Source organism: Sceloporus occidentalis, unplaced genomic scaffold (assembly GCF_023333645.1).
Source record: "Sceloporus occidentalis isolate IW3139 unplaced genomic scaffold, rSceOcc1.0.p SCAF_1, whole genome shotgun sequence".
Lineage (NCBI taxonomy): Eukaryota > Metazoa > Chordata > Lepidosauria > Squamata > Phrynosomatidae > Sceloporus > Sceloporus occidentalis.
Window position 1 is genome coordinate 86,062,311 of NW_028316981.1, and position 27,462 is coordinate 86,089,772.

Sequence of the window (27,462 nt, forward strand, 5' to 3'; positions counted from 1 at the left end):
TATATGCATTGACTCACAACTATCCAATGGGATTTTCACCCAGTTAATTGGGCATACCTTTTAGTATTAGATATCCAAAATTATGGGGGAGGGGGGGAGAACCACAATCAATGGTAATGTATTAAGTAGCTATCCCCATAAATAAGAAATATTGAACTCTTTTTTTTTGCAATTGATCAATTAATCCAAATAGCTAAATAAAGCAAAATAAAGCAAACTCACACAATCACTGGTAACATAGATAAGTGGAAAAAAATTACAAAGTTTTGACACTAATTATTTTTTAAATTATCCAATTGGTTATCTGAAATGGGAAAAAACGTAAGAAGGCCTAAGTTCTGAAACATGTGGAACTATATTCATTCTTGAATTTTTTTTCACTATCTGTACAGCACCTCAGTCAAAGTAGTATAGCCTGCAGAATTCTGCAACATTATATACATAGCCCTAAGCATGTCTGGGTGTCATTGCAAATTGGTTCTACATGGAACAGAATTACATTGATTCCGGACAGGCAAAAGGGAGCGGTGCTTCACATAAACTATAGAATCCGCTAACATGTGAAGTGGCAATGAACATCAGCTTGTATGGTTTTAAAAGGGGTTAGACAAAATCGTGGAGGATAAGTATCATTAGTCATGTAGGCTATGTATTTCTTCCAGGTCAGAGGCAGCATGTTGCTGGGGGACACAAGTGGAAGAATACTATACTGAAATTGTCTCTGGTAGGCTTCCCATAAGCATCTCATCAACATTGGCCCAATATCACTGAGAATTTCTTGGAGCAATCTCAGGACTTTAGCCTTAGTTCTGTTGGTATATGAGAGCCAAAGTGTTTGATGCCAGTGAACTAAACAGGTAATTTAGAAGACTGATTTGCCTAACTGGTATTAGAACAAATAAACTGAACAAATTTTGTTTCAGATGTAACTGAACGCAATAGACAGTCAGTCATTTACAGATATAGAGACCCTTTCACCCAACACAGTTATAGCACTTTAACTGCTATGGCTGCATCCCTATGAAATTCTGGGATTTGTAGTCTGGTGTGACACCAGAGGAGCTCTCTGGCTGAGAATTCTAAATGCCCCTTCCATGATTCCACAGGATGTTGCCGTCACAACTGAAGTGGAATCATAGTGCTCAAACTATGTTGTGTGAAAAGGCCCCAAGTTGCTGCTGTTTACAATAGGTGAACATCAGGTCCCGATCAATCTCCATTATCAAATTGATGATTTGACAGAACAATAACTGTACTGAGAAATGCCTTGGAATGTTATACTATAAAATGGCCCTGTATTTCAATACTGCAGTCTTACTGAAAGCTGTTTAATTATTCTAGCAGTAGGCTGTCACAGCAGTAAAAAAACCTCTCCTTTAGTTTCTTATACAGTAAGCTGACAGAATAGTGTATGAAACTGAAACCAGTTTCTCACAACAGAAGAAATTTGTGTTGTTTGTCCTCCAAATATCTACTTTGAAAGGGACCTAAATTGGGAATATTTGTGTACAGGATTAGTCTATATGATTTCACCCTCTATCAATCCCTCAAATGTTTTATTTACCTAGAAGTCATTATTTGTTAAATAGTCAGTATTGTTTGGGGTGGGGCTGGGGCTCAAACATGAGGTTCTGACAGATGAATACAGAGGTGATACCTAGTGACAGAAGTTGCAAATGTTGATATTTTAATTTAGTTAATAAACAACCTCACTTACTGCAGAATTTAGGAACTATATTTCATTTATTCAAATTGATGAACACATTGAGAATGTTCTTTTCAATTTTCTGGGCAGGCACTGCCTGTTCTAAAAAACACTAGAATATGAGAGTATAAGTCCAGAATAGGCATTTTAAAATTATATAAATTTGCATACATTTGAAATGCTGGATTACTTGCAGCTGCCAGTAGAAACTTCTTCTTTGTCTTTGCAGTCTCTTCCCCCCCCCCCCCCACCAGTATTTAGGACAAGGAAGGGATTCCCCCTTTGAACAACTCAAATTCAGTTTCACAGAAGCTCGTGCGCCACATTCTGGTGGTCAAAGGTAATAGGATGGAGACCGAAAATACCAGCACATTTTATTTTTAAAATTCTTACTGCCAGCAGCTGAGCCTTTTAGAATGGGAAAGAGCCTGTACAATGAATGGGAAACTATCAAATGGGGAAGGGTATGTGACCTTCTGGGGACCCTAAGAGGGTTGGGCGAGGAACCCAGGAGGTCTAGATCCAGCTGGAGAAATCCCCCATTCCAAATGTTGCTCTTTAATTATATTCAGACTGAAAAAAGGGAATTTTAAAGGAGTAATCAGACATTTTTAGGTAATGCTGGAAGAAAAAATAAAATGTTAATGGGGAAAGTTGCCTACAACAAGAGACAGGGAGATCTAGAGAGAAAAGATCCACACCTCGGATCTTCTCTGGTAGTTACAGATAGTAAATTTAAGGCAGCGTACTTACATATACTTATCACCTGCTTTGTGCCTTGCAAAGGCAAATCAAACAACTTAATACAGTGCACCCGCATTATACGCGGCTTTGAGCTTATGCACAAAGCTGCATAGAGTGGGGCGTGCCGCCGTGCCACCACATGCATGAGCCCCACTCACTTGAATGGGGCTTGAGCATACATGATATTTGGCTTACGCGGGGTGGGGGTGGGGTTCTGGAACAGATCCCCCGCGTAAGCCAAGGGCGCATTGTACTACCAAAATGAAGGGCAGTGACAGCATTGTCCTTAGCCATCTAAACTGAGGTTGTGTCACAACATCTCTCACTTTTCCCTGCATTGTAAATCCACAGGCTTGGCTTAGATAATATGTGTTGCAGAATTCATGATAGTTACACATCCCCTCATGAAAGGAAAGTGCTAGCTTGAAAAGTAACCTTAATAGCCAAATAACTTAAAATTCTGAAACAATTCTAACCTCCCTTAGTGGAATAAGGCTTCAAAATTTATAGCATGATTATAGAATTTCTAGATGAGATTTGTTTACCCAAAAGATAACAATGCAGCATCATCAAAGTAAAGACTGGCCTGATAGTCACACCCTCTCCTGAGATTCTCCCTTTTACTTTATTTTTTTTTTAAAAAATTATTCTTTTACAAAATTTGTCATCTCTCCTGTAAAAACTATAGCTGTAATACATATATATATAAATATATGTACAGACAGTCTTTAAAGATCAAGGTTTTTGTTAAAGTTTTCTAAGACAGTTGAATTTGTGTGTTCAAATATCCACTGCTGTGTAGGAGATGAAGGGTTGCACATGTTCATGAAGATTTTTCTATCATTTTCACTACAGTCCATGCAGCTGCCACTTACTGGATGGTAAAGGGTCTTGTCCTGAGAATGAGAATTAAGAAATCAATTTACAACATCAGAGAATGCACCAAGGTAATTGTAAAATACCTTAGAGGTGAACGATATTTAATTATTTACTCCCTAACAGCAGTTTTGATAGAGGAAGCAATATTTCTCATATAAAGTATTTTATACAGTAAATTCTTTATACAATAAATGCTGACTACATGCATTGTTTATTGCTTTTGATGATGATGATGATGATGATATTTCTTACCCACCTCTCCCCATGGATCGAGGTGGGGAACAACAACAGATCAATAAATACAGCACCAGTTAAAACATACATTAATTTTAAAGGACACAACATCAGTTAAAAACACACAACAATTTAAAAGAACAAACAAGATGGACAGGTTGCATATCTTAAATTGTACTTCTTTGAGTGGTAATCTGTAAAGTCACACAACTGGAGTATTCCTGTGCCTGTATAGAGCACCTTTGGAACCTTCTGGAATAGTTAAGCAAGATTTTTGGTGGCAGCACTGCCCATCCCTAACCCTACCCCTCAGTGTTCCTAGTCCTTTACCTCAGTTCCCAAGGAAGCCACATAGCAGCATCCCCAAATCCCAAAATGCAGGACACAACTGAGGGGAAGATGGGTGGGTTTGTGTGACTTCATAGATGGCCAGTTTAAGAACTACAGTTAAAGGTAAGCGACCTGTCCTTTTTTATGCTCTCTGTGACTTACACAACTGGGAGACTAGAAAGGACGAGGAAGACAGCCAAGTAGAAGCATGGAAGACAGCCCAAGGTCTTTACCAGAAACCGATCAAACAGAACCAGAGGGATGCACAAAGAAAAGCTGAAGTCATGTGCTAAAATAGAAGTAAATCAAGGCAGAGAATTTAGAAAGGAGAAGCAAGCTGAATCAAAACTGAAGGTAAATGAAGACAGAGAGGTTCCTAGATTCTGCTAAAACAGTGGACAAAAAGAAACTCAGGTCAATGAGTGGGAACTCTGAGGGATTGGGTTGGAGATGGGCAGAGCTACTGTCAAAAATCTTGCCTAGCTATTCCACAAGGTTCTGAAGGTGCTCTGCACAGGTACAGGAATACCCCAGTTGTGTGAGTCACAGAGACCATGAAGAAGAAATGTATGTATTAAAACAATCCACATTTAAAATCTTTCATTTAAAATTACAATTTAAAACCAGGACTTTAAAGATAATAACCAATACTTTGTACCTTGCCCAAAAACTAACTGGCAACCAGTGGAGTGATTTTAATATTGGTGTAATATGATCACTCCAGGATGTACCAGTAACCAATCTGGCTACCTCATTTTGAACTAATTCAAAAGTCCAGCCTTGCAAAAGTCCAGCCTTGAGATTACCAGTGTGTGCAGTACCATCTTTAAGTTCTACAGCTCTAGAAGGGGTGCAGCTGGTGTAACAGCCAAAGCTGTCAGTAAGCACTCCTGACCATCATATTTATCTGAGCTGTCATTTGGAGCAGAGGCTCCAGAAACACCTCTTAAGCTGCAAACATAGTTTTTCAGGGGCAGTGTAATCCATCTAGAACTGGTTGATACACCTCCAAACCCAGGTTAGGGGCCTTGACACCTCTGTTTTATCTGGATTGAGCTTCAATTTGCTTTCCCTCATCCAGCCCACTACTTCCTCCAGGCATACATTCAGAGGAGACATACTATCCTTAGCTGAGGCTATATTTGAAGGCATGGATAAATATATTTGGTCCTCATCAGCATACTCATAGCACCCTGCCCCATGCCTCCAGATGATCTTTCCCAGAAGTTTTATGTAAATGTTGAATAGCATTGGGGATAGGATGGCACCTTGTGGTATGCCATACAATAGCTCCTTTTTTTGGAAGCAGCTGTCTCCAAGCACCACCATCTGGAATCTGACCAAGAGACGGGACTGTAACCACTGAAGAACGGTGCCTCTGATTCCCAAATCCCCTAGGCCTTCCAAAAGAATACCTTGGTTGATAGTATTGACTATGCTCTGAATAAATTGTAAATAATTTTAATTAAATTAATCACATCTCAACATCTTCTGGTGTTTGTAAGAATTTCTTAAATTCACTGACATTGTAAAACAGAACTTGGTGATCAGACTTAGATCTTGAGATGCCACAGAAAGGTATCTTGCATTAACTGTCAACATAATCTACCTATCTCTGCCTTAAAATGTCTTAGTTTTTAATATTTTTGACATCTAAACAAATCTCATACCTTTGGATCAAGGAAACATAATCTCATTTTAGGTTTTTTGCCTTACATGTAAACATCATCCCATACCTTTGTGGTGGAGAACAGTGGTATAAAATTAACAAGATAGGTCTTATTGTCCACTGTGGAACAGCTTCTCATGGCACCCTTAAGGCAAACAAGTTACTTTTGCTATCTTTGGCAAAAATGTGCTTGTGCTTTATTCATGTTTATTAATGATTAAAAATAATACAAAAACTCAACAACTTTAACAAAGCAGTGTCTTCCTGCTGCAGTCACATGATCAAAAATTACAGTAACTACCATGTTATTCTAGAAGCCACAATAATCATACACACTCACCTTCCTATACTTCCACAACTGATTTCCCTTCATTCCATGACAATCATAAAGGGTTACTGGACTGTTGTGGGAAATGGCATCAAAGCAGAATTTTTTTGTGTGCTGGGGGTCACCTGGACGAATGTCTTCTCGCCAGCTGAATGTGAATACCTGCCAGGACAAACATCAAACCCTCAAAAAAGTAGTGAGGATAAAAAACTCTATCTTCTGTTTGCAACTTGTGCCAATCAAATAGTTACTCAGTGTGAACATCTATTGACTCCTAAAGGCAGACAAGAAACCAAGCCATTATTCAAAAGCTGCCACTAGTTATATACAGATTACAGCTTCAACCCAAACTCAGTACTATGACTGCGTTGCATGGTGAGGCTGATGATGAGGCCAAAACCTTCTGCCAAAAGTTCTCACTCCTAGAACGGTTCAGAAAGAAGCTGTTCACAGGCCACATTGTGATGTACAGAACCACAAAGAATAACATAGGATTTATGTGTGGAATCCAAATTCATATACTGCCTTAGAGCATCACAGGAGAAGTATATAGTCTTTGGAAAGCATACACAAACAGCACACCACTAGGTGCTGTTTAATCCACATATGGAATTAAGAAACCAACAGAGTTCAGCAGTAGATGGACATGAAGAAAAATGACTAATTAGGTGGTGGCCAAAGAAACAGTGAAAAAGGCAGAAATGGCAATAGCCCTCTGAGAAAAGAATTCTGATGCTAGGTTTGGTTGAGTCAAGCTGGCTGTTTAGTTTGGTGTATGTTTTAAGAATTTGACTCTTGATTCAACTGGTCTAGGTTTACAAACATGAGCTGCTTAAAGACTGTAGTAAAAGAAAAAAGAGAGGAATATAAACCCTCTGAATAATTTAAGGAAGGAAAGAAAAGACAGGACCTACATCAGAAAAAAAGGTGTAATCCCTGTATGTGACAAAAGAGTTAACACAGAGAAGAAAAAGCATTAGATAAAGCAAAAAGCAAGAGTTTCACAGTAATAAGACCAATTACATGCATTCACTTGGAGGACAGAAAGCAGATCTCTTAAATTAAACTAGTATCACACTGATTCACTAATGAGAAGCTATAACAATCTGGGATGTTAAGGATGGAAGTAATTGCTACATGGTATCTCTATTAACACTAATAAAATGTTTAATTTAAATAAGCTAACATGTAATAATTGCACAAACCTCTTTGCAAGAGTGGGGTGAGGGACTGGATTTAAAACAGCACTGCCTTCATTTCCAGTATCCAAGCATACAAAAAGTTATCCAGGTGTTGTTCATAGAATCGTAAGAGTTTGAAGGGGGCCGATGGCCATCAGATTGAATCCCCTATTCAATGCAGGATCTCCAGCTAGAGCAACCCCAGCAGGTAGCTCTTCAGCCTCTTTTTGAAGACATCCAGTAAATGAGACCCAACCACCTCTCTAGGCAGATGGTTCCATTTCTGAACTGTTCTTATGATCAAGAAGTTCCTTCTAATTGTCAATCAAACTCTACTCTCTTATAACATCAAGCCTTGGTCCTACCCCTCTGGAGCATCAGAGAACAAGCTTGCAACCCCCCCCCCTTTGTGGCAATCTTTGAGGTATTTAATGAGTGTGATCATGTTACTCCTCAGTCTTCTCTTCAACAAGATGGACATGGCCAGCTCCTTCAACCTTTCCTCATATGTTTAGGTTGCATACCTCTTATCATCCTCATTGCCCCTTTCTGAATTTACTCCAATTTGTCTATATCCTACTTAAAATGAGGCACCCAGAATTTAATGCAGTACTGCAGATGAGGCCTGAGCAGCACAGAATATAGTGGGACTATTACTTTCGTTGATGCGGAAGCTGTGTACCATCAGGCTAATGAAAGTAATAGTCCCACTATATTATGTGCTATTCAGGCCTCATCAGGCTCATCTTCAGTCCTCTGACACCTCACCCATTCTCCAAGATTTCTCAAAAATGATGGCAGGTGGTTCTATGAGTATGTCAGCACGTTCCTTCAATACTCTGGAATGCAGTTCATCTGACTCTGCAGATATGAACTCATTTTTTTTAAACTCATGAAGATAATTATATAGCAATTTCTGAAAAACAGTATGTTTACTTGTTTTTCTGAGTGCTATATTAAATGTAACACTTGCAACCAATATGCTAAAATAAAGCTCTCATTTTGGGGATCCCACACATCAGAGAATGAAATAACTGTTTGGCCAGTTTCTTCATCATCATCACCATCCTCATCCTCAGTTTTTACCCCACCTCTCCATTCAGGATCGAGGCGGCTTAAAATAAGAATCCATATAATTCAACAATAATCCCAATTATTTCCTCCCTCCCCTAAAACATCAATTAAACATGTTTAATCATTAAAATAATACATTAAAATAAACAGAGATGGGAAACGGGGTTACAGGGTATTCAGTGTGATGGTTAATACAATGGGTGGCCAAGTTTGCTATTCAGGAAAGGCCTGCTGGAAGAGATCTGTATTGACAGCTTTTTTGAAGCTGTCCAAGCGGGTAATATGACGGATCTCTTCTGACAGGCCATTCCATAATTTGGGAGCCATAGAGAAAAGGTCCTCTGGGTAACCGCCACCAACCTGGTCTTTATAGGCTGCAGTAGATTCTTCCAAGAGGACCTGAGTGTGTGGAATGGATTGTATGGAAGGAGGTGATCCTGTGGATAGATTGGAGCCTAGCCATGTATGGCTTTAAAGGTCATTACCAACACCATCTCTTTCAGACATCTATTGGAAATGTCCATCTTGTGCAAATGGTTACCAAATTTGCTGGCAGATCTGTTGCTATGATCTTTCATCACTAGTTTCAGAAGATGCTTTGAAACAAACATGTGCGTATATGTTATGATTGTGTTACTATTAGCTTTATTTCTGTTTGTCCCCTGTGTATTAATGTAACATTTGATTCCAGAATATACTTATTTACATACAGTCTTTCTGACAAGGCCATGTAGAATATAAAATACATCTCTCTTACATTCACAGTAGACATTTAGCTCCATTAATGGAAGTATGTATTTGTTTGGCATCTAAGCAAGCACACAAACGATGTTCTAGTACCCTAATAAAATCCCTTTTATTAGGATTACAGCAGTGAAACCACCGTAGGATTTTTGTATTGTTAATACTGATAAAACATTTATTTCTGTAAAACCTCTGGGGACTCCTAAGAATTAGCTCATTCCAAACACACACACACCCTTACCTGGACATTATTCCATGCTGCTTCTCCTTTGCTTTTCACACAGGTTTCAACCCTAAGTGGTGATCCTAGAGCTCCATGTTTGGTATCTGCACAAAGACCAGTTCCTACATTATGGATCTGAAAGATTAAGACACCAGTCAGTTCTATAATCATGTTTTTGGGCAAATTGACAGCCAATGAAGCAGAAACACTATCCCACAGAGGTAGATGGCAGTTAATATATAGACACGAGGCAAGGTGGAGTTTTTAAAACAAAGGAATACTGAAGAAATGAATGCCAAGAAAAGGGATCCAGAATAATCTACTCTTGGTAACTTGGAAAAGAAACAAAAATCCCAGCAGTATGCTTAATGCTATTTACTGAAAGGAGAGAGGAAACTTTGTCATCTAGCCTGACAGTAAGAGCTGTTTGACAGTGGAACACACTCCTCAGAGTGTGATGGAGTCTCCTTCTTTGGAGGTTTTTAAACAGAGGCTGGATGGCTATCTGTCAGGGATGCTTTGACTGTGAGTTCCTGCATGGCACGGGGTTGGATTGGGTGGCCCTTGTGGTCTCTTCCAACTCTATTATTCTATTCTATTTCTTTGGAGGTTTCAGGGTAACAAGACCAAAACATTCCCAGTCAAGAGCAGCTGTTTCTACCGTGCCAGACTCTTCACCTTTTTGTGTGGCAAGGGCAGATAAAGTAGAGATAGCCAATGGTAGTATGTCACCTGCAGCAGGTAATTCCAGGACCGACACCAGAAGGAATCAGCCCCTTTGGGTCATCACTTCAGTGAGACACACGTCTGGGGTATCATCCCCCTTTGGGTTGGTTGGAAGAACCTTGAAAGTGGCAAATGACATCCCTGGTATAACTCAGGCCCCATTCCCACTAGCTCATTTGCTCTGGGTAGATCTGGTCCAGACTCACTGAGCCAGTACCGAATCTCCCCGGAAAGAAGTTCCCACTACCCTTTACCTTGATCAATGCAATTTGCCCCTCTGAAGTTCACATTTGCAGTACCGCTTTAAAATGGAGCCTCCTTTGTTGTCAATCAAATTCACTTTCGCTTTTGTCAAAGGTGACGTATCCTACAACCACTGGGCAACAGAATGGGTACTTTCCCCCCACCTTTTTAAATAAAAACTGGCGGCAGCATTCACATATTCTGTCAACTTATGTGTGTATATGCATGGGTTGTGTGCCTTCAGGTCGTTTCAGATTCCCTCCCCTTGGCATCCTCTTGCTTTCCCTTCATTTCCCATCCCAGAATGCAATCTCTCCTTCTCTCCTCTTTTGCATCCTCTTGCTTTCCCTTCGTTTCCTACATATATGTAGCACAAGCATTCACATATTGTCACATATACAAAAAATAATTTTTAAAAAATGCCACTTGGAAAGTGACGTGCCATGCCAGCAGCAAGCAAATGAAAGGGAAATGTAGCACAAGCATACACATTCTATCAATATGTATCAACCTGTAGCACAAACATTCACATAATATGTCAAAAATAAAAATTAGAGAGAGAGAGAGAGAGAAAGAGAAAGAGAGAGCTGCTTGCAACAAGAGGGGAGGCATGTTCCACCCACTGACCACTCTCTGACCTCAATCCCTTCCCTGAATTTGACATTTGCCGGCAACAGGGAAGAAACGGGTTTTCCAAAAAGAAACAGGAAATAATCCACTTTCAGAAAATCCGCTCTAAGGGGGATTTGCCCTGGGTCTAGGGTGCAAGACCCTGATGTGTTTAAACCGGTGCCAACGGGAACTTTCCACTTTTAATCCGGGTTACAGTTTGGTACAAAAGGTAGTCTGAATGGCCCCTCAGCTGACCTGCTGCACTGGCATTTTGCCACTGTGGTTTTTTACACATGTATGTTTGTACTAAGACACCCCTATTAGTATAGAGGCAGAGGGACTTCATCCTGTACTCAAATAATCTGTTTCCTATGAGCTGAATAATCATTATGACTGTTAGTAAGGAAAATGGAACTGAAAAACTGAAAATTGAAAAAGGAAAATGCCAATGCCATATTGCAAGGTGACATCTCCTGCCATATATACAGAGATCAACCCAGTTCCTGCATGCAGTTCTCAAAAATCCAATGTAAATGAGATCACATGTATAGCAATGTGTTGCCTACCTCTGGGAACAGACACATCAATTAAAAATCCTGTGGTTAGAGCTGCAACCTGCAGTTTGTGCCATAGTATGGATGAATGTGATTTCTTGATCTCATTTAATATGCATAATTTCTTGAATAAACCAACCTCTCCCCAAGCAGCTGCTGGAGGCTCTACTGGTGGGTAGAATTTTCTCAAGTCCCAGGCAACTTCATTCATAAACCACTTGAAGCTTTTGCAGTTGAGATTACTGCGAAGTTCCTTCTGAGCAGCCACATCTCCTGCAGACAGATGTCGATATTCAGGTCTCCTCTGGTAAATATACTCTGCATATTCGTCCATCCATACTTCAGCTACACGTTTCAAGTTCTACATGGGTTCCATTATTTTTTTAAGAAACAAAGGAGAAACAACCATATTCATCAGCTGAAAAGTCTGTATTAGGTATACAAGAAGAGACCTCAAAAAGATTCTTATTAATGAATCCCATCTTTGTTGTAACAAGTAAATCACCATATTATTATAAATTACAGTAGTTTACCCTTATCTGCAGTTTTGCTCTTCACAGCTTTAGCTGCCCATGGACAACTGTGGTTCAGGCTTCAGTACTATCTGGGGGTCTTGGAAAATATCCCTAGCAGATGGAGGACTATTGTACTCTACTCTTGAGGCACGAGAGTGAGAGAAGTAATTTTGCTGAGTTCAAAACAAGATTTCCAGTCAAAAAGTTCAGATGTACCAGTTGAAAAAGTAACATGTATACAAAAGGAGTTGTGAATCATGTGACTCTTCATACGCTGGGGACTACAACCCCCAACACAACTCCAACCACATATGCAAAGATGATTAGCTGCTTGATGTGGTGGCCAGAATGAAGGGCCAAAAACTGAACAACGGAAAAAGTATTCATCCTACGATAGTATATGGGTCTGTGCATCCCAATTTATAGCATATTGTTCTTTACAAAGAATAACAATATGCAAATACAATAACAACATACAAATTAACAACAAGCAAATCCTACGAAGATTAAACAAGCTTAGCACTTAAATGGAAGTCTTTCATTCTCAGGGTTGGCATATGTTGATATATGATGACATATTAAAAAATGCATTCATCTATAGCAAATTAATTTTAAAGCTGGATATATATTCAGGTACTCAGCTGTGAGTAAGAGGGAAAGAAAATTAACTGTTTAGTCATATGTTTTTCTTCTGTTACTGCCTCTTTCCACCAGAGGGAGCATCTATCCATTTTTAAAATATGTACCTTGGACATCAAATAAAAGCACTCAACTCTTAATATAAAATTTACTATGAAGCACAAAACACGTGATGTATGATATTAACTAACTGTTATTAAAGAGGAAGAACTTCCATCATCCTGAAAACTGGCAGTTTTTTCCTCTGGCTGTGCAAATGCAGATTTACTGTGAATGCCCTAAGTTATACATAAGTTTATTGGGATTTTCAGGTTTTATTGACTTACTAATGAGGCTCATTCCATTTTCAAAAGCCTGGGCAGTCAAAGGAAGATTCCTTTACTTCAGTAACTGATCCATATTGTGGGTATGAAAGTGAACAGCACAGGATCAAGCCTGCTATGCTAACAGGTAATTGCCGTTAACACAAGCTGAAGATGGGTTCTTTTTTGCACTCCTTGCACTCAGTGAACATAAAAGGAAGTATAGCTCTTACCCTTGCCAAGCTGACTCCTGTTGGAACCTTATATGGAACATATTTTCTGTAAATATGGCCTACACGGGAACAAGGGATGTCTTCCATGCGACCCCCACACATCCATACCTATGGGTGGCAAAGAGCACAAGCAAGAATTTTCTGAATGTGATGGAAACCAGAGTTTATCAAGCAAGGAGACAGCTACTCTTCAACACTTGGTGATTATTTTAACCATAAATGCATTTTTACTTTATCAGTACCTCTGCACTTGGCTTTCAGGACTGCACCTATCCGAAAGAGTCCAAGTCAGCATGTGTCATAAAAACATTGTCAGGCTGAATATTAAGAAAGAATACACACAGCAAAAAGTCTGGAACATGAGATTCAAAAGCAACGTACAGTTCTGCTTTAGGTGGCTCTAAGAATACAAAATGTGCTGAGTGTACTAGAAAATGAATACATTTTCTACATAAATTCTTAAAGTGCTATCTATCTGAGAAACAGACACTTTAAGACTGCCATGTCCCTACTGAATATTTTGCAAACCTGGTACTAATGTAGCTTTCCAGTGCTGAGTAAGCATAGATGTATATTATGGTGCTGTAGATTTGCTATTCGCAACAGTCCATATCAGGTTAAAATATTTATTTTGCGTTAAAAATTAGCATCTGTTAACTGAATGCCTTTTCCAGAATTACAGCCTAATTAATGTCCAAGTGAGACCAAGAAATTTATTCTCTCTGTGAGCGACACTGATGCTGTGCCAATATTCTATAAGAACCTTCTTTCATACCTAGATTAAATATGGGTATAGGTTCTGCCAGTCTAAGTAAATGAAGGAAAGCTACTGTTGAGTACATGCATTCCAGTAGGCTTAAAAATGAATTTAAATGCTTTGACCAATAATAATGTACTTAATCTGTTTTAAAGTACCATGCTCATTTATAAAAAGGCTGGTTCTAAAATTCCTTCAAAAGACTGTCTGGATATGTTTTCTTACAGCAAATATTCTAATCATTCAACAAAGGCTTCATTAAGACTATACTTGGTGGATTCCTACCAGAACTCCCAATGGTCCTCTGCTCCACCAGTTTTTATTCAGCATACACAACTCAATATTGAGTTGTACTTGACTTGCCATCCAAACAGAAAATTAAATATTGCAATCACTGTTAAGAGACCCAAAAATGACCTGTGGTGTAATGGCATTGATGGGTGACAATATTTTTCTTCAACATTTTAATCAGCTCTTGAGTGTAAAGTGGGCAGTTTTTCATTAATGGATACAATACTAGGAGAACAGTTTTGGATAATGTTTCCACCTCTCCAATTGGGTAAACTGAGAATTTTGTATCCCCCACCCTGCCAACACACACACACACACACACACTATCCATGTTCTTTCTGGAAATCTGCTAACTATACACCATTTTAGCCAATACTTGATTGGAGCAAAATAAGTTGTCCAATACTAATGAATAAATATGTTCATAATCACACAAACCCTGAAAATATGTTTATAATGTGTATGTGTAATCTAGTTGTGGTGCTTTGTATGTAAATAACTTACAGCATTACTGTGGCAATAAGTATCAAACCATACAACTACCACTATGCAAAGATTTAATTAAGGGATGAAGAGGATGAAAAGAAGTGGGATAAGAATTCAGATTTCAGAAAGACAGCAATCTTTAATCAAAAAGGGGGGAAAAGTGGGAAAGGGCCATTTCATTTACTGTACAGAAGGCAGCATCCCAGTTTCACTGTACCACAATACAATCATACACCTATTACTTCGTTGTTATTAACTGCTCTCAAGTCGACTTCGACTCATGGTACCCTGTGGCTGGGATATCTCCAAGACCCCCTGTCCCCAACCTCCCTGCTCACATCCTGCAGGCTCAAGCCTGTGTCCTCCCTGATCAAGTTTAACCATCTGGCATGTGGTCTTCCTCCCTTTCCATTGCCTCATCCTCATTTTATAAAGCACCATCACTGTACATGGCATTTTACAAGAAAAAGAACAATAAAAAACAGTTCTCTGCCCTCAGGCTTACAATCTAAAGATATGACACACAAGGAAAGGGGATGGCAGTGAAGTAGGGGGTTACATCCAGCAGAAACTGGCTTTTATTCTCTTCCTCTGAGGCTAGGAGGGAATGGAATGGGAATGGAGGGAGGACCTTTCTTCTGCCTCAGGTGCATGGTGGAGCTGGGCATGCCTTCCCTCCCTCCAGGGCCGCGGTGATCGCAGTTGGAATCGAGGGAGGGTCTTCCACGTTGTTTTAAGAAGCTTAGCTATGTAAGAACTGTACTACATCTTTACAAGGGCCACGTGCAACCAAAGATATTTCACATTGGTATCCAGGTTACTGTAATGGTGCTATTTGAATGGCTGACTTGAACAACTGTGAATCCAAAAGCAAAGGTGGAGCTGGGCCTGCCTCTTCTCCCTCTCTGAGGCCAGGGCAATGACCTCCCCATTACAAAAAAGTGCCAGGTATGCAGATATGCCTAATTATACAAATACAAGAGGAAAAAGAGGGTAGTCCCAGAAGAATATAGGGAAATATTGAATTTTTGTGGGTACCTCTTTTTGTTTCCAACCTCCAAGAAATGGCTTTAGGTAAGAAGGCTTGAACATTTGGACTGTGTGTCATAAGGGAATAGCCCTGGCAACAAGAGGGCAAACAGCATATTGAACTATGGCATTTTTGTGCTGGTTGAATACACACACAGAAAACGTAGTAAGGATCAGACATACTAAGATTAAGTCTAAACCTCTGCTTTCGGGGCAAATTAAGGCTGATCTCATCCTTCCAAACTAACAATTGTATGAAGGATTTTCCTCTTGAATTTTATGGAGTGGATGTGTTTTTCCTATTAGCCTCACAGCTACAGGAAAGCTTCCTTACAAAGATGGCAAGACTAATTTCTAATATACAGGCTGCCTAAACATCACAAAAAGTGGAACTAGGTTTAAGGTTAACTCATTCCTTTAACATAAAGTATAAAAACCTTTGACTACAGTTGCGTGCCAACTACTAAATGGACAAATTATGTAATTTATGCTATAAATATCCTTACCTTACACTTAACTAGTATTTAAAACCGTCCGCCTCCCAAAATTTTCAACTGATTATAGTTTTTTTGTGTGTTTTTTGGGCGATGTGGTCATGTTCTAGAAGAGTTTATTCCTGAAGTTTCGCCAGCATAGGGCGTTCCAGAAGGAAACCATGGTTGATGGTATTGAAAGCCGCTGAGATGTCCAAGAGCACTAATAGGGTCACACTTCCCCTGTCCGTGCCCAGACGGAGGTCATCTATTAAGGCAGGGGTAGGCAACCTTTTTGAGCCGGGGGCCGGGTTCCTGTCCCTCGGACAACTGGGGGGCCGAAGCAAAAAAATAAATAATTTAATAATTTCAAATAAATAAATAAATAAATAAATAGAAAATAGAGAGTTATTCTAGCCCAGTGATAGCGAACCTTTTTGAAGCTGAGTGCCCAAACTCAAAGGTATCTCTTCACTGGGTGGCACTGAGTGCCAGGGGCGGGACTTCCTCCCTCTGGGGGTGGGACTTCCTCCCTCTGGGGGCGGGACCTCCTCCCTCTGGGACTTCCTCCCTCTGGGGGCAAGGCTTCTGGGGAGGGGCATCTGCCCTCTGGGGAGCAGGACCTCTGCCTTCTGGGGTGGGACTTCCAGGTAAAAATCCAAGGCACACTCTCTCAGCCTCAGACTAGCAATAATAAATCCCCCTGATGAAATTTGCCAGGAAAACCACATAATATTTTCTGCTTAGGGTCACCATAAGTTGGAAGCAACTTGTAGGCACCATACACACAAGTCACACTCTCTCAGCCTTCAGCAAACCCAAACCTCATGTGAAGAAAATCAGGGTTGCCCTAAGTTGGGAAAGACTTGAAAGCACACAAAAATAGAGGCAAGTCACACTCTCTCAGCCTCAGAGGATGCCATAACAAAAAGGAAAAATACTTATAAAGCCTTGTCAAGAAAACCCTTAGGTCACAGTAAGTCAGAAACAACCACAATCCTGCTCAAAATCGGGCATCTTTTGGACAGCTTCCTGGACAGAAAAGCCACATATAAACCAAATAAAATAAATAAAATACAAACAAATAAATAAATTCCTGTTGGTTATTCCCAACTAAGGAAAAAAAACATTCAATCAATTGCTAAATGAACAGTGAATGAACAAGTAGGATTCCATCAATTCAGTGGCTCTAATGTAGGCTGCAACTACACTGCAGAAGTAACGTTGTTTGAGACCACCTTAACTGCCATGGCTCCATCCTACAGAATCCTGGGATTAGTAGTTCTATGAGGCACCAGCACTCTTTTGCAGAGAAGACCAAAGTAAAACTACAAATCCCAGGACTCCATAGGATGGAACTACAGCACTTAAAAATTGGTGTCACACTGGATTAGTTCTACAATGTAGAATAGAGGATGATAAAAAGGAACCAACTTTGTAGACTGGGGTTCTCATCCCAGCTTGGTCATGGAAACCCACTGGCTCACACTCTCTCAGCCTCAAGGGATGGCAAGGGCAAACCTCCTCTAAAGTTAATGGCCAAGAAAACCCCACTATAGGGTTGCCACATAGGTCGGAAAGGACTTGAAGGCACACAACTATATAACAACAACAACCCTATAACTCCCCCTTGGACGTAGTGGGGCACAGTCTGCCCCAATATATATATATATACACACACACACAAATACATACATACACACACATAGACATATATATACCCAGCCACTATTTACACACACACATTTATACCCACCCACCCACACACACACACTTATACACCCACACATCTCTTTATATATAACTCTCTCCAAGGAAACCCCATGAAACCCACTGGGAGACCTTGGGAAAATCACACTCTCTCAGCCTCAGAGAGACACTGGCAAACCTCCTTTGGAGAAACTCACCAAAAACTTGGTGCCAGGGTTGGAAATAGACTGAAGGTGTACAGCAGCAGCAGCAGCAGCAACAATAACAACAACCCCCTCACCACCAACAGAGAGCTGGAGGGGGAGGAGAGTGGAGGCACACAACTACATAACAACAACAACCCTTTACAGCTCCCCCTTAGACTTAGCATGCAGAGTCTGTCTCATATATACATACATACACACATCCACACCTACTCACTGATATATACACTCACACATTCATGCCCACCCACACATATATACACAGAAACACACATGCATACATCCACACCCATATATATATATATCCCACACATACACATATATACACCAACACATCTATTTATATATAATACACACTCACACACAGATATATACATATAAACTGGAAACGACTTGCAGGCATACAACAACAAGCATTTTAAAAGCACAGAAGATACAGAGAGGCAGCATGGTTCAGTGGTTTGAGTTGTGTGCCTGGAGACCAGAGTTTGAAGCCCTGCTCATCCATGGAAACCCACTTGGTGCTCTTGGGCTAGCCACACTCTCTCAGCCTCAGGAGGGATCATGATAAACCTACTCTGAAAAACTTTGCCAAGGAACCTCCATGATAGGTTCACCTTAGAGATGCCATTGTCTGAAACGACTTGAAGGCACATGACAACAACAACCCTCTCTGCCCTCGAAAGTTTGAATCTCCACTGGGTTCCCTCTTGGGAAAATCACACTCTCTCGGCCTCAGGAGAAGACAGTGGCAAAGGCAAAAAAAATCCCCTCTGAGGCCCAAAACATAAAGCAGAAATAATCCAGTTTGAGCTTGCTTTAACTGCCCTGGATCAATGCTAGGGAATTCTGGGAACTGTAGTTTCATGAGACATTTAGCCTCTGGCAGAGAGCTCTGGTGCCACAATAAACTACAATTTCCAGGATTCCTTAGCACTGAGCTAAGGCAGTTAAAGCGGCCTCAAAGTGGGTTATTTCTGCAAAACGTGTTTGGACCTAAAAGCCCCATGATAGTTTTGCCTCAAGGTCTCCATAATTTGCAAATGGAGGCGCACAACAACAACAACAACAACAACAACAACAACAACCACGTGGCTGCCTCCTCTCTCCTACTCTTACTCAAAACAGGGGAAGCAGGGGGGGGGGGAAGAAAAGTGGGGCCAGAGATTTTGTCTGTGTGAGACAGAGAGAGAGAGAAGGAGAGAGTTGGAAGCAAACTCTGGGGAGAGAAGGGTAAAGGAGGCTGGAGGAAGAGGAAAGCAGAAAAAAACAGAGGAGAAAGAGGACAAGGAAGGAAGGGAAAGGCAGGGGTTTCCCTTCCTTCTTTCTCCCCCGTTTTTTCTCTGCCTTCCTCCTCTTCCTCCCGCCCCCGCGGGAGCTTCTGAGAGGGGAAAAAGGTGCCTGCAGCAGCAGCAGCAAAAAAGAAGAAGCGTGCCTTTTGCACCCAAGTCCCTGAGGAGGGTGATTTCCCACCTTGCTTTGCCTCTTGCTTTGGGGAAAAGGACGAGGGGGACCCCCACCTCCTTCTCCCCAGGCCCGTGGCTGTGGAGCAACTGCGGGCTTGGGGGAAAGGACAAGGGGAACCCCGCCTCCTTCTTGCCAGGCCCGCGGCTCTGCAGCAACCGCAGGCTTGGGGAAAAGGACGAGGGGGACCCCCGCCTCCCTCTTGCGAAGCCCGCGGCCCCACAGCCTCTCCCTGCCCCCTGGGAAGCCCGAAGCCTTCTCACAGGGTGGGGGGGGAAGGAGGGCGCCGGCGGCAAACGCCGCTGATTGGTGGGTTTGCCGGCGGCCCCAGAGGTTCCCCCGCCCCCTCGGAAAGCCGAAGCCTTCTCACAGGGCGGGGGAAGGAGGGCGCCGGCGGCGGCAATCGGCGGCAGGGACGGCCTGGGGCCGCTCTGACGGTCTCCGCGGGCCGTAGGTTGCCGATGCCTGTATTAAGGCAACCATGGCTGTCTCCACTCCATATCCCGCCCTGAAGTCAGTTTGAAATGGGTCCAGATAATCGGTTTCATCCAAGACAGCCTGGAGTTGGAAGGCGACTGCTCTCTCAATCACCTTGCCCAAGAATGGTAGTAGGGAGACCGGTCTATAGTTGTTTCTCTCCAGGGGATCTAGGGAGGGCTTTTAAAAAAGCGGTTTGATCACTGCCAATTTTAGCTGCGATTATCTTTTAAAGTATTATTTGAAATGAAGTCCAGTGAGTTATAGCAGTGGCATCATGAGGCATTGGTGTCACCTGGTGTGACAGCTCATGGTGTCACCTGCACCCACATTGACCTCCTCCTGTTTCACAACATACAGAATCCTTACTAATGTTTTCTGTACTAAAGGTACTCATAAATTGTAATTCGCGTATATCACTGAATGCAATGGTAATAGTTGTGACACACAACTAGCAAAATTAAAATTATACCTTTAAATTACAGTAACATACGCCCAGCCTGAATGCACATGTACATGTGCATAGTTTCATGTGGTAAACATGAAAATTTGTTAAGATGTGGTTTTTAAAAAGATTTTTAAAGTTTTCAAAAATTTATTTATTTATTTTACATTTATTCTTTCTCCTTCCACTGAGCTTCGTCCCACTCACAGTATCTTTTCAGCATTTTAAATTGCGAATGCCACAGCTCATTTCTGCTTAAAAGCAATTGTTTGGGGAGCAGTGATGCCACTCCCCCTTAGCAGGGTCAGCCTTGGTTAGTACTTGGATGGGAGACTGCCAACAAATATCAGCTGCCACATAGGGTGTCACTTGGTGTGGTCCATCCCTTGCACACTCCCCTAGTGACACCTGGTCACTAGGGTTAATGATGTCCCAGTGCTGTAACTCATGTTGTCACCTCCATACAGGCAGGCAACTACCCCAGGGGAGACTCATGTTGTCATCCTTTGTGGTCTTTTCCATCTCTGTGATTCTATGATCCCCAGGCAGGCAGGCAGGCAGGCAGGCAGGCAGGCAGGCAGGCAGGCAGGCAGGCAGGCAGGCACACCAGGGGAGACAACAATGGGAGAGCATGGGAGGATAAAGGAATGGAGAGCATGATGGAAGCAGCAGCAGCAGGCAAGGATAGGTGTTTACCCTCCCCCTCCTGGCTGTCCCATCTGGCAGGAAGGTTGGCTTGGTAGAAAAGAGAGGCAACAGTGGCAGGGAAAGGGGAGGAGTCAGTGGCCATCACTGCACCCCACCCCCACCACACCAATGGAACATCTTGCTCTCTATTCCTACTCACTGCCCTGCCCTACGCTCCCTGCCCTGGAAGAAATCATAAGGCAGGGCACTAAAAGGGAAGGAAGGGCAGGGCTGGCAGTGGTGTGCCAGATATCTGGGAAAGCTGCTGCTGCTGCTTCTGGGCAGCCCCTTCCAGGGCTGTTGGCCAGGTGAGATGATGACAGAGAGGAGTCCATGGCCACCACTGCTCCTGGCACGTCCCTTTCCTGGCCTGGCAGCAGGCAGAGGCACCCTGGTAGGTGGACAGCTTGTGTGTGTGTCTTGGGACAAACACCTCAGGTGTTCACCACCCTCTGAGGTGTCACCCAATGCAGTCTGAATCCTTTGCACACTCCTAATGACACCCCTGAGTTACAGTAAATCAAGTTGGGATGCTGCAAATTTCCTGTTTTTTAAATTGATGAAACCACTGCTTAGAGGAATGACTGGGATGGAGAAACAGATATGAGATCTTCTACACATTCTCTCCATTCAGGAAACAAAGCTCCCCATTCCCAAAAGATTCAAACAGGACTGCAAACACAGTATTGCTTCTAAAACATTTCAAGTGAATGCACATGTCTGTGTGTACATGCTGTCAAGTCACCAGTTGACTTATGGCGACAATGAACTTCATAAGGTTTTCTTAGGGAAGGAATACTCAGAATTGGTTTTGCTAGTTCCTTCATCTAAAATATAACCTACAGCACCTGTATTTGTTGGTGGCTTCCTATCCATAACTAACCAGGGCTGATCCTGCTTAGCTTCCAAGATCAGAGAGGATCAGTTACAAAGAGCTATATCAAATTCTCAAATACTCTATGTCTGACTAAGATGAAAAAGACCTACTAAAATAAGACTTTCTGATATTTGTCTATTATATATTTTGATCTAACATTTCCTAAACGTTAAGATCAAACTAACACAGTTTCCTGGGCCAGCCTCTGTGCAGCATACTGGAAAATGGCCAATGTAATTACAAGGTTTAAAAAAGGATCCAAGGTGGTATCTTGGAAAGTGCCATCTGGTAAGTTTACCATCTGTTCTGGATAAAGTAATACAATTATGGAAGACAAAGTTATCAAGCATATAGAAGGGAGGCCTTATTAAAAAATAAGCTCATGTAAAAGGAATTCTGGTGTAGTGTAGTTTAGTGTATTAATTGTGTGAACAGAGGGGGTGAGCCAACAGATATTGACAAATATCTTTTAGAAGCCCAAATAAATGAAGTCCCTCATTAAAGACTCAAGAGCAAAAGAGGCAGTCATGGAAAAAAGGCAATGCCTTTATTACCTCTCAGTTTATAGTAATGGCTTTGAGAGTCAGTGTGGTGTAATGGCTTGAGCACTGTACTATGATTGGAGATCAGAGTTTGAATCCTCACTTGGCCAAGGAAACCCACTGGGTAACTTTGAGTAAGTCATACTCTCTCAGGCTGCACCTGCACTGCAGAAATAATGCAGTTTGACACCACTTTAACTGCCAATGCTCATTTCTATGGAATTCTTGGATTTGTAATTCTGTGAGATATTTAGCCTTCCCTGTCAGAGAGCTCTGGAGCCCCACCAAACTACAAACCCCAGAATTCCATGGCACTGAGCCATGACAGTTAAAGTGGTGCCAAACTGCATTTTTCTGCAGTGTGGATGCAGCCGCAGCATCAGCTTCAGAGGAAACCAAAGGCAAACCTTTGTGAACAATCTTGCCAGGAAAACCACATAATAGATTCAGCTTAGGATCACTATAAATTGGAAAAGACTTGAAGGCACATAACAAAAACAAAATGTCTTCTTGGAGCCATTTTTTTTTTAAAAGGAAGACCACATTATGCAGGGGTAGGCAACCTTTTTGAGCCGGGGGCCGGGTTGCTGTCCCTCAGACAACTGGGGGGCCAAGCCAGGGGGGGGGAGAGAGCTTCCACCCTCCAGGGGCGGGGCTATGTGCTGGAGGTGGAGCTGCCACCCTCCGGGGGTGGGGCTTTCTCTGCTCCCTTTCCCGACCTCCAGCTGTCTGAGAGACAGCTAGAAGTGGGGGGGGGGGGGGGAATTGGGAGAGGGGATGACAGGTGCACACCTGCTCCTCCTGCCCTTCCTTGGCCCCCAGCTGCCTCTCACAGACAGCTGAGAACCACTAAGGGCCCATGAGGGGCAGGAGCAACAGGCGCACGGCCCCTGCTCCTTTCCTCGGGGCTTTGCCAGGCCTGAGGTGTCCTCTGAAGGACACCTCAGGGCTGCCAAAGCCCCGTGGGGAGGAGGAGGCGTGTGCCTGCCCTCTCCTCCTCGGCCCCTTCCTTCGGCCGAACGGGCTCCAAGGGGCCCTTTCAGCCAAAGGGGACAGCCGAAACCACTATCATTGTTAAAGCAGACCTTTTAGCATTAAAAGCACCGAAAATACACAGAAATGCACTATGGAAAGTCACACTGTCTCACCTTCAAAAAGAGTGCATGTCTCAGAAACTGACTGATATCATCATTATCATCATCATCATCACCACTATTATTGTTAAAGCAGACCTTTTAGCATTAAACGCACCGAAAATACACAGAAATGCACTTTGGAAAGTCACACTGTCTCACGTTCAGAAAGAGTGCATGTCTCAGAAACTGACTGATATCATCATCATCATCATCATCATCATCATCATCATCATCATCACCTCTATCATTGTTAAAGCAGAATACTGTAAAAATGCAGTTTAAAAACACACTTAATTAAAATAAATAAATAAATAAATAAATAAATAAATAAATTAAAATAAATACTGGAAAAAATGGACTTAAAAACACACTTAATTAAAATAAATACTGGAAAAAATAGACTTTAAAAACACACTTAATTAAAATAAATACTGTAAAAATGCAGTTTAAAACACACTTAATTAAAATAAATACTGTAAAAAATGCAGTTTAAAAACACACTTAATTAAAATAAATACTGGAAAAATGGACTTTAAAATCAGCACACTTAACCAAAATAAATACTGTAAATGGGCACCCACCTCCTCCTCTTCATCCTCCTCCTCCTCCTGCTCTTCATCCTCCTCCTCCCTGGCGCCAAAAAAGGGCAAAGGAAATGGCCCTTTCCTTTGCCCTCTGGCTGCAGCCCGGCTCAACAGAGGAGGAGCTCCTCCTCCGGAGCCTGGCTGGCCAATGGGGGCAGACTGGGGCTGGAACAGCCCCGCCCCCTGCCAGCTCTCACAGGCTCCGGCATGGAGAAGGGGCAGGCTGTTCAGCCCCAGACTCAGGAGGAGGAAGTCCTCCTCATTAGCCCTGCGCGTGGCCCTGTAAGGGCGCGCTCAGGGCCAGTGGAAGTACCCGTGGCCCAGCGCAGAGGAGGAGGAGGAGGTAGGTGGGCCGCGGAGGAGGGGGAAGAGGGCGGACTGCGCAGCTGCGCAGCGCCCCAAAAAAAGGAGGTGGGGGAGGAGGAGGTGGGTGGCTGCTGCGGGAGCGCGCGGAGGAGGAGCGCCGCCCAGCATGCAGCCAAGGCAAATCTGGGCCCCAACCAGGGAATTGGTGCTGCGGCGGCGGCGGCAGGACCGTGCTGGGGCCGGTCCTGCCGCCTCGCCGGGCCGGATGTGGCCCGCGGGCCGGGGGTTGCCGACCCCTGACATTATGGATAGAAGCCACTACCACAAATCTGAAAGATCTGAGCAGAGCTCTTTATGACAAGGGCTCTTGGACATTTCTAATTTATAGATTTGTCTTGTAGACTTATAGACCTCAACTTGTCATAAGTCAAAGCCAGCTCATGACAAATAAGAACAGGTCTGCATGGGCTGCCCTTGAAAAGTGTTTTGAAGATACAGCTCATGGCTATCTGTCAGGGACGCTTTGATTGTGAGGTCTTGCATGGCAGGGGGGACTGGATGGTCCTTGTGGTTTCTTCCAGCTCTATGATTCTTCCAGCTCTATCATTCTATAACTCTAGTATCCAGCCTTTTTATCTGCTATGTGTTTTAAGTACCATATATCTTTTGTTCTAAACCAACTGCACTGGCTCCAGTTTATTTTCAAACTCAATTAAACATTCTGCTTTTGACGCTTGTGTGTGTCTGTGTGTATGCCTTCAAATTGCCTGTCAACTTAGGGAAACTCAATAATGTCATAGGGTTTTCTTAGGCAAGGAATACTCAGAGGTTGTTTTGCCAGTTCCTTTCTCTATAGCACCTTGTATTCATTGGCAGTCTCCCATTCAAGTACTAAGAAGGGCTGACCTGGGTTAGCTTTCAAGATCAGATATGATCTGGTGCCTTTTGACTTAAAAAGCCCTAAATGGCTTGGGTGTAGGACATCTGAAAGACCACCTCTCCGTGTGCAGGCCTGCCCAAATTTTAAGATCTTTAGTGCAGGCCCTGTTGCAAACCCCAAAATACTAGGTTGGTGAGTATGTAAGACAGAGTTTTCCTTAGCAGCACCTTTATCAACTCGTCTTGTTTGGGCTTTTTCAGCACTGCACTTTTCAGGCATACTGAAACCCTACCCTGTCACTAATATATATGTATTGCTCCCTTCATCCACTTACACCAATCCCACCATGTACAGCCAGAAAGGGCAATGGTCAAGCACACATGTAATATATAATGTGGAAATGAATGTCACCCATTAAAACACTGCTTTTTGTTCTCTCCTAGAACTACACCAAACTGATGCTGCTGCCAAACCAATTCCCAACAGTAATGTTATCTGGGACAAATTAATAAAGGAGAAAATCTGATTAAAAATGGGTTGAAAATCTGGTGTGTAAAGTATGGAGAACATTTATTTGGAAGATGCCCTAGGTCAATTCTTTGTGTTTTTTCAGAGACAGGATTCTCAGAATCTTTTAAATAAACAGATGGAGCTATAATACTGACTGAAATGTCCTAGCTTTAAAAATTCTGGTGATTTCTTCTTGTTGCTATGAACAAATCTTTTATTCTTATAATTTCATCAGAGTAATGAAATCCATCAGCCACACATGAATGCATCTATTTATCTTAACCTCTGAAAATACACTCTTTCAGTTAAATGTCATTTTTTGTCACACAATACAAGGAAAAAAGTACTTTTCGTGGAATTAATTAGAGTCAATTTAACCCACCATAAATTATCATCTCTGACCTGAAATAAAACTCTGAAACAGTGTGTAAGTGGGCAAATGAATGAAGTAGTCTTATTTCTTCTAGATCAAGCAGCAAAAGTCTACTCTAGCATTTCAAAGACAAAGAGCTTGTAGAGACACTGTCATCACTCTTGGAGACTATGTTTTTTAAAAAAAGATTCAAGTTGGAAAAGATGAATGCTGCTTCTACCCTCTCCTGCAGAGAATTACATTATTATGTCCTTTCTTTGCACACAATAGTTAAAAGGATAAATGGAACCAACTGTAATCTCAAAGGGGAAACAAGAAACCTCCAATAAGTCTTTATTACCCATTTTTTGTAGATAAACAATGAGAAGAAAGTGTCATTCGCTGCATGTTAATTGCCAAATGAATATAGTTTGATGGGTCTTTACAACATCATTCAGTAGTTCAGATTTGGAAAACTACTGAGGAAATTGAAAACAAGGAATGATTGTAATTATTATGGGAGAGGTCAGTTGCTGCTGGCAAGGCTAAACTATCCACTTTGTTCTTTGCTAGCCTCTGCTGGATTCCTACAGAAACAGTGTGGTTTATTCTTGCTGGACATTGGACTACTAGAGTAGGCAAATCTAAAGAAAGCACAAGGCACTGCAAAAAGGGGACACTACAAATACTTTTAAAGAATGCAAGCAAAGTTTTTATCAACTTAACATTTACCTTTGCGTTCAGAGTACTTTTATTATATACTCAACCACTGTCACACCAGAGCTGGACCAAGACATTTTACTGCCTGATGCAAAGGCCAGAACAACAAACCTCCCTCACCCTTTTCACCTATAACAGTTAACCAGACTGGTAAATGAATCTTCAGCACCCACCATTACATCAAGATAACTTATGGGCAAGAAGAGGAAAGCTAGTGTCATGCAACATACAGTTTTGTCTTTCAACAAAAGGGAAAAACCAAAGGGTTCCTCTCCACAACACCCATCTGAGGCTTAGTTGCCTCAGGCCCTGTGTCACAACTTATTCTCCAAAATATGGCAATATACCTTTTTATCTAGATATTTTGCTGTTGTTAGCTGCCTTTGAGTTGACTTTGACTTATGGAACCCTGTGTATGAGACATCTCCAAACCCCAGTCCTCAACTGCTCTGATCAAGTCCTTTATGCTCAGGGCTATGGCCTCCTTGACCAAGTCTATCCATCTAATATGAAGTTTTCCTCTCTACCACTCTCCACCTTCCCAAGCATTATTGTCTTTTCTAGTGAGACCTAGTCTTCTCGTGATCTGGGTGAAGTA

General features: G+C 42.1%; 1 protein-coding gene and 1 long non-coding RNA gene across 3 annotated transcripts in view; one reads left to right on the plus strand and one right to left on the minus strand.

The window, feature by feature from the left end:
- Positions 1 to 239: 239 nt before the first annotated feature.
- Positions 240 to 27,462, minus strand: part of LOC149321754 (polypeptide N-acetylgalactosaminyltransferase 10) — a 64,106-nt gene continuing 36,883 nt past the window's right edge. The window contains exons 8-12 of the mRNA XM_089528034.1: positions 12,936 to 13,043; positions 11,386 to 11,607; positions 9,130 to 9,246; positions 5,902 to 6,051; positions 240 to 3,345 (exon numbers count right to left, since the gene is read on the minus strand). Coding sequence (XP_089384160.1) covers positions 3,178 to 3,345; positions 5,902 to 6,051; positions 9,130 to 9,246; positions 11,386 to 11,607; positions 12,936 to 13,043 — 765 coding nt within the window. The 3' untranslated portion in view covers positions 240 to 3,177. The remainder of the gene's footprint in view (positions 3,346 to 5,901; positions 6,052 to 9,129; positions 9,247 to 11,385; positions 11,608 to 12,935; positions 13,044 to 27,462) is intronic.
- Positions 668 to 25,839, plus strand: LOC149321755 (uncharacterized). 2 transcript variants are annotated; one of them, XR_016281512.1, is made up of 3 exons: positions 668 to 857; positions 3,305 to 3,396; positions 25,726 to 25,839. It is a non-coding gene; the product is annotated as an uncharacterized LOC149321755 (long non-coding RNA). The 2 variants fall into 2 exon arrangements; XR_016281510.1 differs by lacking the exon at positions 668 to 857 and adding an exon at positions 1,956 to 2,045.